The 15,276-nt window shown below is 46.3% G+C and overlaps 1 protein-coding gene across 1 annotated transcript; it reads left to right on the forward strand.

Moving 5' to 3' along the window:
- The first annotated feature begins 10,872 nt into the window (after positions 1-10,872).
- Positions 10,873-13,160, forward strand: LOC148040044 (phospholipase A1-II 7-like). The gene has a single exon (XM_087696394.1). It carries the CDS (start codon positions 11,071-11,073, stop codon positions 12,889-12,891), a length of 1,821 nt encoding a protein of 606 aa, XP_087552520.1. The 5' UTR covers positions 10,873-11,070; the 3' UTR covers positions 12,892-13,160.
- Positions 13,161-15,276: the final 2,116 nt, after the last annotated feature.

The raw sequence follows: 15,276 nt of genomic DNA on the forward strand, positions 1-15,276 counted from the left end.
TTTTTGAAAATAGCTTGTCATAATACATGTTCAAGCTTGAAATTTACCTGTCATCATGACATATAGTATTAAAAGTTACTTGCTATTTGACATGTCACATTGTATAATTTACCTTTCATTTTTCTTAGTATATATATTATGCATACGTATACATACATACAAATTACAATAATACATATATACATAATCAAGTTAACTTATTTAATATATTTAAAAAAATAGTATTGGTCGGTCAATTTTCAAAAAACCAAAAGAAAAAGAGAGACTCGAGACTCGAGAGGTCTGAGGCATCGCGGTCTTAATACTTATTGTGAATTTTAAGGTATTTGCCCGCAATCCCAGTCTCCAGACTCCAGTCTCCACACTTAAAGTTAAGGACCAAGGTATTTGATCGAAGCCTGAAGGTATTTACTGTCGAGTCTCGACTCTCCACTGCTCCAGTCTCGAGTCTCCATCTCACCAGTAGAGAAGAAAGGTCAGCAGCTCGACGCTCGTAGTCTGCAGAGTCGCAGCCTGCAGGTTGCAGGCTACAACTCGCTCGCCTCAGTCGCTACTCGCAGCTCCACCATCCAGAATCCAGATTCCACAGTTCCACTGTCCACTAAGAGTCGAGACTGCCCGCAGCCCATCTAAGCTACTAGCGAGTCGCGACTCTGTTAGGGGGCCAAGTAGGACGACACGCCAGCGGACGCTCCTGGTGTGAAGGGCGAGGATCCGCCTGGGGTGCCAAGTGGGATCGACGCGTCAGCGGGGCCAAGCAGGATCGACACGTCGGGACTCGGCGGCCTGCGCCTCTGTAATCAGCGGACGCTGATCCTGGTCTGAAGGGCGAGGAGTCAGGACCCGCCTGGGGTGCCAAGCAGGATCGACACGTCGGCGGCCTGCGCCTCTGTAATCAGAGGGTGACGACTATCTGAGCCTCCTGAGTCCCTGGTGCCACCCTCCCGAGTCCCCACGTGAGGGACAACGGACGCCAGGCTTCAAGCTCCAGCCCATAGACTCGCCGGCGACTCCTGGAGTGGCGAATCTCCAGTGTCCAACGTCAGGACTCAGACCGTGGTCCGCCGTCAAACGCGCTGCCGTAGACGAGGAAGGTATGTGACATGTCGTTCTGTAGTGTAATGGTTAACCGTTAACGTGTTCACTGTTCACTGTTCTTCATCCGCCAAGAAGCCCTCTTTGTGTTAATGCACTGCACTCGTTCACAAGACCGTAAGCACTGCACTACCGCATAACATAACCCCTCCACAGTGGGTCGAAGTTGATAAAAACTAGACTGATGCAAGAACTTGAAGGAGTTGCCTAAGCAATCGTCAGTCCGCCTGTAAGTGGAGTCTGGACTATCTTGTTTGTAAGTAGCTGGCAGATTTGCAGTGCATTAAGCACTTGAAAAGGGAAAACGAATACTATTCTATGAACCTGAACAATTAAATAATTAAGTTTCAATGGAAATAATTAAATGATGTGTTTCTTGTAGATACTATTGCATTTGAGTTTCGATTTCAAAATTTGGACTTGAGAGTTCCTTGTGGATTCAACTACATTATTAGTTTATCAGGTACAAATCTATATCTCATTTGCTTATTGCCATGCCATTTACTTAATGCCATGCATGAGATCTATTCGAAAGTGTTTGTATTAACTTTGATAGAAAAGAATTATGTGATACATATACTTATATATTAGATATATGTTACAAAGTTCTTTTATTATGTAGTATGAGATTTATTCAAAGTGCTTATGTATATCAACAAAATGTAATATTTATTATATGGCTTGTTTATGTACAATTAGATAAATCAAGGATGGATGCATCTGGATCTCAAAAGGGTGCAACTAGAAAAAGAAAGCCAGATCCTTCTATCACATCTTTCTTTTCTAGAACTCAAAATATTTCTGCAAGACAAGAGGATACATTGTTGGGGGGGAACAGTGACAAGTCTCAAGGGGAATCCAGTGTCAACTTTACTCAAGAAGGATCTAATGTAGAGGATCTAAGTGCAATTATGGAAAATGAGCAAACGGAGAGTGCATCTCATGGTGATCCTTCTTCTAAAAGGGTCAAAAGAAAGTGGCGACACCAATGGACTTTGCTTCATCCATGGGCTTATATATGCAAAAGCATATGTAATGAAGAAAGGATAAAATGTTAGTGGTGTGAAGATGCTGGTAAAGTGAATACCTACACTCAAGCAGGTTCTCAAACACTACAAGGAATTGGGCAATTAGCGACGCCGATTAGCGATGGCGGATATCGGCGTGGCAATAGCGATGCCGTAGGAAAAAAAATGCAGCCGAAACCCGAGCACCGTTTTCATTTCTTTTGTTTCGACTTTTGAGAGCGAGAGCAAGGGAGAGAGCGAAGGCTTTGTGAGAGAAGAAGAGGAAGAAGACTTGCTGCCACCGCCGCCGCCGTTGTTCGCGAAGGAGAGGAGAAGCCCTCATTGCAAAGAGAAGCCGCCCCACGCTCGCCATATCTCATTGGTGAGTCTCCCTCTCTCTTTCTTTTGCTTGTTGAAGGTTTAAATCGTTCTCTTTTGCTTGTTTAGGAGAGGAAATGAAAGAGAAGGAGAGGGAGAGGGAGAGAGAGGGAGAGAAAGAGAGGGAGAGGGAGAGGGAGAGAAAGAGAAAGAGAGGGAGAGTGCATTCTCTCTCACTCTCTCCCTTTTGCTTGTTTAATGTTTAAATTACTTTCTTTTTTTCTTGTTTAGGAGAGGAAACGAGAGAGTAAGAGAGAAAGAGAGGGAGAGGGAGAGGTAGAGGGAGAGGGAGAGGAAGAGAAAGAGAAAGAGAAATAGAGGGAGAGGGAGAGGGAGGGGGAGGAAATGAGAGAGGGAGAGAAAGAGAAAGAGAGGGAGAAGGAGGGAGAGTGCATTCTCTCTCTCCCTCTCCCTTTTGCTTGTTTAATGTTTAAATCACTTTATTTTTTGCTTGTTTAGGAGAGGAAATGAGAGAGAAAGAGAGCGAGAGGGAGAGGGAGGGGAAGGAAATGAGAGAGGGATAGAAAGAGAAAGAGACGGAGAGTGCATTGTATCTCTCCCTCTCCCTTTTGCTTGGAGGATGTTTAAATCACTTTATTTTTTGCTTGTTTAGGAAATGAGAGAGAAAGAGAGATAGAGAGGGAGAGGGAGAAAAAGAGAAAGAGAGGGAGAGGGAGAGGGAGGGGAAGGAAATGAGAGAGGGAGAGAAAGAGAACGAGAGGGAGAGGGAGAGGGTGAGAGAGAGTGTGTGCATTCTCTCTCTCACGACGGGTTTGGTTGTTTGTTGTTTGAATCACTTTCTTTTTTGCGTATTTAGGAGAGAGGGAGAGGGAGGGGAAGGAAATGAGAGAGTAAGAGAGAAAGAGAGGGAGAGGGAGAGGGAGAGAAAGAGAAATAGAGGGAGAGGGGAGAGGGAGGGAGAGGAAATGAGAGAGGGAGAGAAAGAGAAAGAGAGGGAGAAGGAGGGAGAGTACATTCTCTCTCTCCCTCTCCCTTTTTCTTGTTTAATATTTAAATCACTTTATTTTTTGTTTGTTTAGGAGAGGAAATGAGAGAGAAAGAGAGCGAGAGGGAGAGGGAGGGGAAGGAAATGAGAGAGGGATAGAAAGAGAAAGAGAGGGAGAGTGCATTGTATCTCTCCCTCTCCCTTTTGCTTGGAGGATGTTTAAATCACTTTATTTTTTGCTTGTTTAGGAAATGAGAGAGAAAGAGAGATAGAGAGGGAGAGGGAGAAAAAGAGAAAGAGAGGGAGAGGGAGAGGGAGGGGAAGGAAATGAGAGAGGGAGAGAAAGAGAACGAGAGGGAGAGGGAGAGGGAGAGGGTGAGAGAAAGAGAGAAAGAGAGGGAGAGGGAGAGAAAGAGAGGGAGAGGGAGGGGAAGGAAATTTAAGATAATAGACTTATTGATAATGGTATGCAATGTGCTTTGCCATGGGCCACGTACATTGGTAACTCTTTAAGATGGCTTAAAAATGGTCAATTCCTTCATGAAGTCCAAGTACGGGATCTAATTGTGATATGCATAATTCATTGTTTTTGTATTAACTTTATAGGCATGCCAAATTAGAAATCATGCCAACTAGTCAACGGAAGGACTAAAAGAAAATGATACCCTAGCTAATGGTCATTAAGGTACTTCATCAAAATGAACCCAAAAGTATTGTTATAGAAGAAGAAACCCTTAAATTGAGTATAGGATAATTTCTCTCAGGTCTTATGACTATGAGTAGAATTGATTGAAATAAATTTTATTACTATAGTTATAAAATTTCATAGATGGCGCGCATTAATTTTAAAATGGATTACTTATACTCAAAGCCGAGATATAACAAATAATTATCTATCGGGACAAACAAATCCTTGAGCATGATACAAGGCCGAGATATAACATCGAAAAATATCTCAACTACTATATACAATGCAAGGTTTATGGTCAACTTGCAACTTGACGTACATCTCCATAAAGCTATCCATTTAAGCCTCGTTTGCTGTAATGTAGATAAGATGGAAAACGAAGAAGGTCTTATTATTCAAGACCGCGAGACGTATCTTAATCAGCGTGTCCCATGTTCTTGCTCTCAATGCAAGTTGGCAATTAGACGAAAACGCCGATTGTCTATAGAACACGTACGACGATTCGGCGAGTTTCAATCTGAGATCATTGATCAGGCGATTGCACATTTTCAGCAAACGGTAATTTGAAGTTAGCATTTTTCATGCATTGTACTCTCAAGCTAATTGAAAACCATACATAATAAGATTGGGTCTTGTTGGCAAATTTTCTATCCAGGGGGGTGATGTCTCGACCCAAGGGGGAGTGCACCCTTTGCGGCCAATTAGAAGAGTACGTGGACGTGCGATGGATGGACTGCATGAGCCAATCGACCACTCGTAAGGCCCATCTATACCGTCAATGCCAGAGGAGACTGACAACCTTCCCGACCTCAGGTTATCATGCATGTTATCTCAGGTTATCATGCATGTCCATTGTGTGGGCCACAGTTAGATGGTCTGGTTACCTCAGGTTATCATGCATGTCCATTGTGTGGGCCACAGTTAGACTCCCGAAGGTCACGAACCATGAAGAAGATGGTATATCAAGGACACGCCGCTTTCTTGCCGGAGGATCATGAACTCAGGGAAGGTTTTCTTGGACGACCTCCAGCACGTATGAACGCTGCAAGCTGGTACAAGCTGAAAAATGGTAAACCTGGAATCACATCCAAATTGAATGCGACGGTTCTCAGTTTTCTACGAGTTGCCATATTGGACCCACTTACAGGTCAACCACTTGTTGGATCCCATGCATATTTTAAAAAATGTGGGCAGCTTGCTATGGGACCACATCACAGGAAAGAGAGACACTATAGGGTCATGAATGGATTTAAAGGAGGTAGGTAAGATGGAGGCATTTTGGCCGCAGTCGAGTGCTGAAGGGGGAGTGCAGCTTCCTCGCGCTCCCTGGGTTTTGTCTACCAAAGAAGAGTGCATTGTGAAGCAAGTAATCAAGTCTATCCGCACTCCGACGGGTATGATGCGTTCTCTCAGGTTCGCATTTTCTAAAGATAACCAAATGTCTGGGCTAAAATCCCATGATTGGCATAAGATATGTCAGGTTTGTGAACAGAATGGATTTTAATTAGCGTGGACATTTTGAAATTTGAAAAGTGACCATTATTCTTAATGCTTTCTCATTTGTGGCAGTTTGTCCTATCGATCGCGATCGCGGGATGCCTTACTCCAAAAATTCGCGGGGCCATTTACAAGTTGTTGACTTTGGTGCAATGGATCTCACAGAAAGAGATTAAGACGTCCTCTATTGAATCCACAAGGCGGGGAGCAGTTGAGACGGTCTGTCTCTTTGAGAAATACTTGCCCACTAGCATGCTCACGATACAAGTTCACCTCTTGTGCATCTTGTGGACGAAGTGGAGATTGCTGGACCTGTCCATACGCGATGGATGTTCTTCTTGGAGCGCTTTATGAAAACCCTAAAAGGCTTTGTGCGACAACGAGCTCGTCCAGAAGGTAGCATGGCGGAAGGTTGGTTGGTGTCAGAGGCGTTAGTGCATATCTCACAATGGCTACCAACGGTGGAACCAAACAATGAAATGCTATGGACGCTGAAGGATGATGATAGGCTGACTGGAGATGTGGTGGTTGGAAATGGGGTAGAAAAAAGAATGGATGCCTCAATGGAAGAGAAGGTGAATCACTTTTGTATATTGCACTATGCCTCCATGGAGACGTGGCTCGCCAAGTACCAGATTGCAAGGCAAGATCGAGAGGAAACGCGAGCTGAATTCCGACGCAGTACGCGTCACTGACCGATTCGATATCCCGAAGGCATGGAGGAGATGCTACGGTTTATGTCAATACGATGGTTGCATGGACCCTTGACCGCAGCATCTAGAGAAGGGACAGAGGTCTCAATGGAGGAGTGGGAGTTCTCGAGGGGATGTAGTCCAAAGGTAATGAGGGGTTTAGAATGTGTCGTATCTAAATTTGCTTGCTACATCTAATTTGAGTGTTTCAATGTGCAGTACAAAATATATAGTGCAACGTGGTCGCGCGGACGGCATTTTCGGGTGGAGCGTATTGACAAAATGCGCTCCACAATGGACTGTCGTGTCATGGCAAGGTTTGAGCAAGAGAGCCGGTGACGAGTAACGGATCCGAACACGGTTGTGGATGGGATGGAGTATTTTGGGAACTTGCAAAGTATTATTACGGTGGATTACCGTAGCTTCTCCATGATACTATTCGATGTGCAGTGGTTCAAAGTGGTACTTGGAGGAGCTGGAGCAACAGTTCGACGAGGTCCATCTGGATTTCTCGAAATAGATTCCGAAAAAAAATGGACGGATTTGCGCGACACCTTTGTGTTGCCGGCCCATTGTGAACAGGTGCAAATAGTCATTTGCTTGCTAATTGTAATACGACATGGTTTATGTCACAATGATTTGAACTCGCTTTGTAAGTGTTTGTGAACAGGTAATCTTCCATCCAAATCCCCGACAACCTCGATGGTGGTATGTTATACCTTCAACTCCTCGAGGTGCGAGAGTATATGATCAAAGCGATGTTCCAGGTATAGATGAACAAAATATGCAAATAGAGGGGTCGATATTACAAGGGGTGGAGGCCACCGCAAGCTTGGAGCTCGCATCAGCTAACAATGATGGAAATACAGAAGTCGTAGAATTTTTTGAGAATGAGACAGACTCGTTCTTTTGTGGTGACATGTCTATTGACCTTCCAGTGTATGCAGAGTTGTGTCAGGAGATTAACATGGGACCATAGAATACTTTATTCTTGGAGAATTGTATTACTCAATTCGTTGTTTAGATCTTCCATAAAGGTAGATAAGATATGTATTTTAAGAGAGATTTTTCAAAAATGATTTATATTAATGTGCTTTGTATAGTTTAAATTGATTATTCTAACATCATTTTTTATCTGTGCAGGTATCGACATTTTCAGGATGAGTCGAGGGATGAGCGATGAGGAGTTTCAAGACATGATGGCACGCATGTCTCCAGATCAGCTCGGAGATTCAAAGAGATGGCAGACCAGGAGCTGTCTCGTTCTTCGTCAGGGCGCTCTGCTAGATCAGCTTCAGCGCGATCAGATGCTTCAGCTTCGAGCAGACGATCTCGACACTCGCGACTTGGGCCAGAGGGAGGGACTGCGACTGCAGGAGGATCAGGGGGGTGCTGCTGTGGAGACACGGACGTGGTGTCTCCGTCTCGTCGTTCAGCTGGAGCTGCGTCATCTCCAGGATTTGTCACACCTGTGGGGACGTCCACTCCAGTTACTCCGGCTTTTGCGCAGCCATCGGCAGATGGCATGTCTTTTGGTGGCACTCCTTTTGGTGGCACGCCCTTTGGTGGCACCCCTTTGAGTGGCACTCCGGGAGAGGGTACCCCCGTCGGTACACCGGATGTACAGGGGTCTCCTGGATATGCCCAGGAGCGTGGAGGGAGATGGGAGAGGGCCCATCTTAGGTAGACTCCTAGGGGTTATGGATACCTAGTGGATAGTAGGTCAGGAGCCATCATCATGAATGATGAGGGGAGGAGGGTGATGGCTCGCATGAGGGAGTTGTGCCAACAAGTTTTTCAGCACAACGTCCTGGATCATTCGAGGAACATACCGGAGGGGAGCAAGGACTACATAGTAGCATCCTTGCACGAGGAGTTCCCGGTGCCAGCCGTAGTAGATAGATTCTCTACAGGCTGGATGATGGATTGCATGTGTGCATACATGTCACATAGACGATCCGATGCACGCAAGGCAATCAAGAGTGGGGCTCCAAAGCCCGAGTGGTTAGATGCAGACGACTGGCGCCGACTGAGGGAGGAGGCTACAAATTCACCAGGACATTGGAGTCAGCAGCGGGAGGCGGCGAGGGCACGAATCGAGGCCGGATCGGTGCATCATCTTGGGAGTGGCGGCCACAGGACATATTTGGAGGACTTTGTAAGTTTCTCTTTTGTTTTGCTTATTTGTTTTTTTGAGATATTCTTTATACTGACAATCATGTTTCTAACAATTAGCATTTTGTTTTCTTTGCAGCACTCCGTTACAAATCGCGATCCGCAAGGCCTTAAGACTCGATATGCAGAGAGGCACGGTCTCAGGGCATTGATCGACCAATTGTATAGATGCGGCGGCCCTGTAAGTCACTTATCTTTCTTGTCCGTAGTTACCATGAGATATTTGAATGCATTATTGTATGGTGGATTGATATGTTGTTTCTTTTTCTGCAGAATCCGTTTGATGCTCCTTTGCAGCGGGACGAGCTTTCGGGGAACGAGGATTTGTAGCTCGCCCTTGGATCCTTAGAGCTCACACACCTTTAGTCTTTAGTCGCCTGATCTATGTAGTCATTTTCTATGTATTAGTGATATCGTTTCATGATTGTACCAATCGCATTTTATGCGATCATGTATTTATTTCATGTATCAGTTTTATGATTTCAGTATACATTCTTTTTGTTTGCAAACGCTTTGTATGCAGCAGTGCAGAAACTATTTTGTATGGCTCTCATACAGCACACAGTGCTATATGTGGCAGGGCAGCAAGGCCACAAATTTTTTTTTCTCTGTTACCGTCGCTATTTGCGTCGCAAATTTACTGCTCACGTCGCTATTGGCGTCGCTATGAGCGTCGTAAATTCTCTGTAACCGTCGCTATATGCGTCGCATTTGCGATGCATATAGTGACGATTCTATGGCGTCGTCAATAACGACGTTTTTTGCGACGACGGGGGCAAATTTTGTTGTTTGTATTTTCGTCGCTTTAAACGTCGCTATAAGGTCTATATCTTGTAGTGAAAGCATCCAACTATCTGCATTAAATGATCATGGGAAAACTTCTGATCATCTTAATGCTTCACGTACTCGAATTGCTAAAATAAAAATGAGCAATGATGGCAAAGGACCTATGGATCATGGACTAGACACAATAGTCCATAGTGAGCGAAAGCGCATTATATCATGCATGAAGCTCGTATACTTTTGTGCATGTGAAGATTTGCCACTAGAGAAATATCCACAATTGTGCAGGTTGCAAAGAGAGCTTTCTACTCCAGATATGCCTGCATCCAATGAATATGGATCATATGTCAATCCGGTTTCAGGAAGAGAGATGTTATTGGCTATGAGAGACCATGTAAGGAAGCAAATGTATGCAGAAGTATGCAAAAGTCCCTTCTTTTCTATGCTCATTGATGAGAGCACTGATCGCACATTGGAGAAACATTTGATTATTTATATTTTGTATATCAGTTATGGGGGCAAAGGGCATGCATTTTGCAGATTTATGCGATTATTGCCAGTGGATAATGGGACATCAGAGGCAATGTATGATGCTATCAATGCATTCTTTCTAGAGAGCAACTTGGATATGTCTAAACTTATTGCAATAGCAACAGATGGTGCTTCATCTATGACAAGGTGTCGGACTGGAGTTGTGGCACGCTTTCAAGCACTAATTCCACGTATTATGGAGATACATTGTATTGCACACCGACAAGTATTAGCAGCAAAGGATGGATTTATTTCACATCCTCATGTATTTTCTTTTGTAGATAAAGTTGCAAATAAAGTGTATGCATGGTTAGGTAGATCAACAAACCGCCACTTGGAGCTATGGAAGATCATGCATGAGTATGATATTATGGATGCAAAGATGTTGCAAATTCATGCAGTTCGATGGCTCTCTAGAGGTCAAGTGATGGAAAGGTTTGTGAAGATCATGCCTACTATCCTTGAGCAAAAGACATGAAAAGAAGTGGTATGGATATGCTACAACTTTTATGGTGCAATTTATCATACATCTTTCGGCAGATGTGCTTGCAGAGTTAAATAAGTTAAACTCCGAATTTCAAAGGCAAGAGATGGATGTCACTATGATTGGTGCACTTATTGACTTGACTTTTGAAAAATTTAAAAGAAGGTATCTTATATGTGAGGATAATCAGTTTGGTGTTGGGTCAAAGCATTTGAATGAATTTCTAAAGATGACAAGCAATGGAAAGCTGGAGTATAAGGATGCAAATGGTGTCGTACATACACATGTATTGAAGTACATTCCAATTCCCAAAGCATAAAAAAAGAAGGAAAAATCTAAGGCTACAAGTGATTCGGAAAATGAACATGAGGGATTGAACTTGAATATATCACTTGAATGTGATGTCAGTGCCTGGTCACGTGAAAACTACAAGTTGATCTGGGAAATGTCAACTATGACTCGGTCACTCGGTGAGGGAGCGTCCGCTGTCTTTCTTTGATTTTGCCTGGTCTACGCGGTGCAGTTTGAAACCGCAATCTCTACAGTTGATGAACCTGCTCCTTTTAAAAGGCCCGCAAGGGCAAGGGCTACCATCTCTCTCTCAGATCTCGCCCTCTTAATTCCCTTCCCCTCTCGGATCTCAGGACTCAGGAGGCCTGTGTTGTGCCTCCTCAAATCCTCTCTCAGAGTCTCCTCCTCTCTCTCTCTCTCTCTCTCTCTCGTCCCCTCTCTGTGATTCCGTCTTACATTATAACAACTGATCACGAACCGCAAGGCCCGTGTCGTGCAGTTTTATGGCTGCCGCCGCCGCTCAGGCTGCTGCCAACAACATTGGCAATTTCTCTTGCCATAGTACGGATAGGATCCCAAGCGCAGCTGCAGCCTCGTCGACTCAATATGGCGCCCGCAACAATAGCATAGCTCAGTACGTCCGCCCACATATTCTGCGCCTCCGTCGCGGCCGCGAGCTTCTAAGCAACATCGACGTGGCGCAATGTAATTTGCGGCCCGCGCCTGCAAGCTCTAGTACTTCTGCAGTTTCTCGTGCGGATCAGAGGTTTATAAGTACAGCTCGATGCAGCAACGGCGGCGCAACGTCGCCGGCGGCGGCCCCGCCCTCTCCCAAGATGCAGATCAGTACTGTAGCAGCAGCTGTAAACGCTCCAATATCGTCGACTGCGCATTTTAAACATGAGAGGAACAATAATATTATTGATGCCTGCACGGAGAATGTACCTTCGCCGCCGGGCCTCGAGACGGTGGTGGCTTCTCTGGAGGAAAGCTACCGGAACAGCCCGCCGGGGCAGCTGGCGGCCCGATGGAGGGAGTACCACGGCAGCCAGGACTGGCGGGGGCTTCTGGAGCCCCTGGACGCAAAGCTGAGACGGGAGATCCTCAAGTACGGCGATCTGACGCAGCTCACGTACGACGCCTTCGACTCCGACCCGGCCTCGAGCAACTGCGGCAACGCCATCTGCCCAGACCCGGCATCTCTCCTCCGCCAGGCGGGGCTCTCCCACACGGGCTACCAGATCACGCGCTACCTGTACGCCACCTCGGACGTGCACCTGCCGGCGTGGCTGCTGAGGGGGGGGGCCGCCGCGTCATCGACGTGGAGCCGGGACTCCAACTGGATGGGGTTCGTGGCGGTGGCGACGGACGAGGCGGAGGTGGCGCGCCTTGGACGGCGCGACATCGTGGTGGCGTGGAGGGGCACCGTGACGCCACTGGAGTGGATGGAGGACTTCGACAGCAAGCTGGTGGACCCGGAGCACGGCCGCCCTCTCGCGACGGCGACGGCCGGGCGGCAGCAGCAGCCGACGGTCGGCGTGGAGCACGGCTTCTGGACGCTGTACACGTGCGCCAAAGCGCACTCGCGCTACAACAAGGCGAGCGCGGCGCAGCAGGTGAGGGAGGAGGTGGCGCGGCTGCTGGCCAGCCACTCCGGCGACGGCCACCCCGCCAGCGTCACCGTCACGGGCCACAGCCTGGGCGGGGCCCTGGCCACCCTCTGCGCCTACGACCTAGCGTCTTCCGGCGCGATTTACCGGCCGTGCGGCGATACGGCCCCCATCTCCGTCGTCTCTTTCGCCGCTCCCCGCGCCGGAAACGCCGCTTTCGCCGCCCGGCTGGAGGAGCTCGGTGTGCATGTCCTCCGCATCGTCAACACCCATGACTTCGTCCCCAAAGTCCCCGGCATCTTCCTCAACGAGGGCCTCGCCCACCTGGACCTCCCCTTCCACCGCTACCACCATCACCACCTCCGCACGCCCCCTCCTCTGCCAGCTCACGCGTACAGCCATGCCGGTGTCCAGCTCACGCTCGACCACACCCGCTCCCCCTTCCTCAAGAAGTGGGCGAGCCTGCCCGACTGCCACAACTTGGAAGTGCACCTCCACCTCGTCGATGGCTATCGCAGCACCCGTGAGCGTTTCACCTCCGAGGTGACAAAGCTTCAGAGAAACTTGGCCCTTGTCAACAAGACCTCGGGTTTGCTCGTAGAAAGCCTAGACGTCCCTGCCTGGTGGTGGGCTCAAAAGGAGAAGAATGACAAAGCCCATGATGGAGTGAACAAGCCGCTCAGCTACAAATTACCATGCACGGTCTCCTATTGAGCGCACTCAACATGCGCTTCCGCCATCTCCAATTTCTATGCAGATGATGACTATGAATGTAGCATAATGATGCGGGGGTTTTGGCCCCCATACAAACTAAACCAAGCTAAAATGGCAAAGCTTCACAATGTTGAAGCAGCCATGGCCACCGTTATTTTGCAAACTTTGTCTCCTTGGGTGCTAAATGCACGAAGGGAATAATAATAATGGTGATGGAATTTGCAGGCATGTGCTATTGCACCATTAGAAACTCATTTCAAAAACCTCCTCTTTCACGATTTGTCCAAAATATTTAAGATAATATTTAATCTCTCGATGGACTTATGGGTCTAGCTTGAAAATATTCAACATGATTGGTACTTTCTAATTGAGACCTCAGCATTGGTTTCACTATAAGAAGATGCCATGTCTGATTTAGACCTCAACATTCTTTTTACTATAAGAAGATGCCATGTTGTAACTATTGGATAACAAATCTACCCCATCTAGAGTTGCTTCAAACAAACATGTGATATGTCACCAAGTCCATAGACAACAATGATCTTACAACTATGCCTATATAGACCTTGATAATAGTGTACTTATAGAGCCTTCTAGTATGTAGCCTCTTAATGCAACTTGTGAAGCCCTCTAATGTGTTGCGTGTTCATACTCAATACAAAAAGCCATTGTGACACATTGTTCACATGGAAATCATGTCACACAATATACATTTGTAGGTGAAAGCTAGAGTAGCATTGTTGAGAATCTGCCAATCACACCCTATGTATGCCCCTTTGTATGGAACAACTAGGCTAGGAAGGTGCAGTTCATTCTAGGAAGAGAGACAGATCCCATAGGCACAGTGATGAAATGTGCTACCAAGCATTCCTATATAATGATGTACTTGACTATCACTTTCATATGATGATAATGCAATAGTACTTGTCTCTTTCTGTCAAGTCTCTGTGTCATTGTTAGTCCTACACAAGATTGTGTTTATGAGTTCAAGTCTCAATCTTGAAACCTAATTCACTTGTGTAACAGTTGTCTTCTTTGTCAATGTCAACATGAGTAGTATCTTCATCTTCCATCCTCCATAGCTTCCGTCTTTGCCATGCTCTAGATCCGTGTTTCTCAACATGGTATCAGAGCGGGTTGAGCATGGCTAAGCTCTCCTCTGCTCTCTCTCAGTCCCTCTTCAACTCTAGGTAGCTCAGCTTGGGTACATGACTTCATCTTCAACTTCATTCTCATCTTGGACTGCTTGGCAGCCATAGCCACCCTGCACCCTGCCTGCTTCAAGCTCCTGGATCTCTGTCCACAGGTCATATCTTGCTGTGACTCCTTCTGGGAAAGTATTCCTATGCTTCCATAGCTCCTCTGTGTCAACTCAGAACTCAACATTGCCCTAACCACAGCTCAGCATTGCTCAAATTCTTAATCTCTGTTTTTTGGTCCACCATAGCCAGATTTGACCTGCCCACCTTTGAGCACTCCAATCTCATCATAGAAGCTGAATCAGCTTTCGATTCCTTCTGGGGGATTGCTCTACACCTCAAGGCGCTGCAGCGTGGCACCATACACGACGACATTGGAGTCCATACACGACGGCATTGAAGAAATCGACAGATCTGGCCGAAATCTGCGCCCGTCTCTGATTTTCGATTCTGCCCGCCTGCACGCGACGTGATCTGGTCGATTGCTATGGGGCTTTGGTAGAGCATCATGAGAGCTACATTTTCATAAAAAAAGTTTTGAAAATGGTCAACCACAGCTCCCACAATCTGTAAAAAACCAGGGCTGCCTCAGAAACCCTAAAAGTCAGCCATAGCCAAAACCTTGAAAGCTTCATTTTTTTTCAATTTCTCACTCCTCCAAGCTCACTGAAGGCCCTGCCACTCTGATCCACTGTGTCACTGAAGTTCCCAGCAAGATTTGCCTTCCAAGCTAGCAAGCAGAAGATTCAAAGTGAAGGTCAAGTTCAACGAGACGACATCAACAAGCATCAAGAATCAAACTACATAGTGTGTTTTCACACTAATATTACTTGTGTCTCTTGACACACTGCAATCTGCCCTTCCACTGTTAAATCTGAGAATCTGGAGTTGATTTGCTGCTCATCCTTGGTCATGGAAATGACGAACAAAAAGATCGCTATGTGGATACACTCCATGAAGAGCAACATGACTTGTGTTGTTTATCTACACTACATAGAAGATGTGCCTATTCTACTTGCAGGGAAGATTCAAGCCTTGATTCAAGTTTCATCCTTGTGTTTATTTGAAGAACTAGAAGACATGCCTATTGCTTTGGGGAAAATAAGAAATTCTTTGCTTGAGGGGGACATGGACAAAGACATGGACATGAAGACTAAAGTTGCAAGCAAAGTCAAAGAAGAACCAG

This window comes from Lygodium microphyllum, chromosome 2, assembly GCF_053477565.2.
Source record: "Lygodium microphyllum isolate KBCC chromosome 2, Lygodium_microphyllum_v1.1.10, whole genome shotgun sequence".
NCBI lineage: Eukaryota > Viridiplantae > Streptophyta > Polypodiopsida > Schizaeales > Lygodiaceae > Lygodium > Lygodium microphyllum.

What these genes read in the sequence shown, in the direction of transcription:
- LOC148040044 (XM_087696394.1), top strand. Translation starts at nt 11,071, where the DNA reads ATGGCTGCCGCCGCCGCTCAGGCTGCTGCCAACAACATTGGCAATTTC.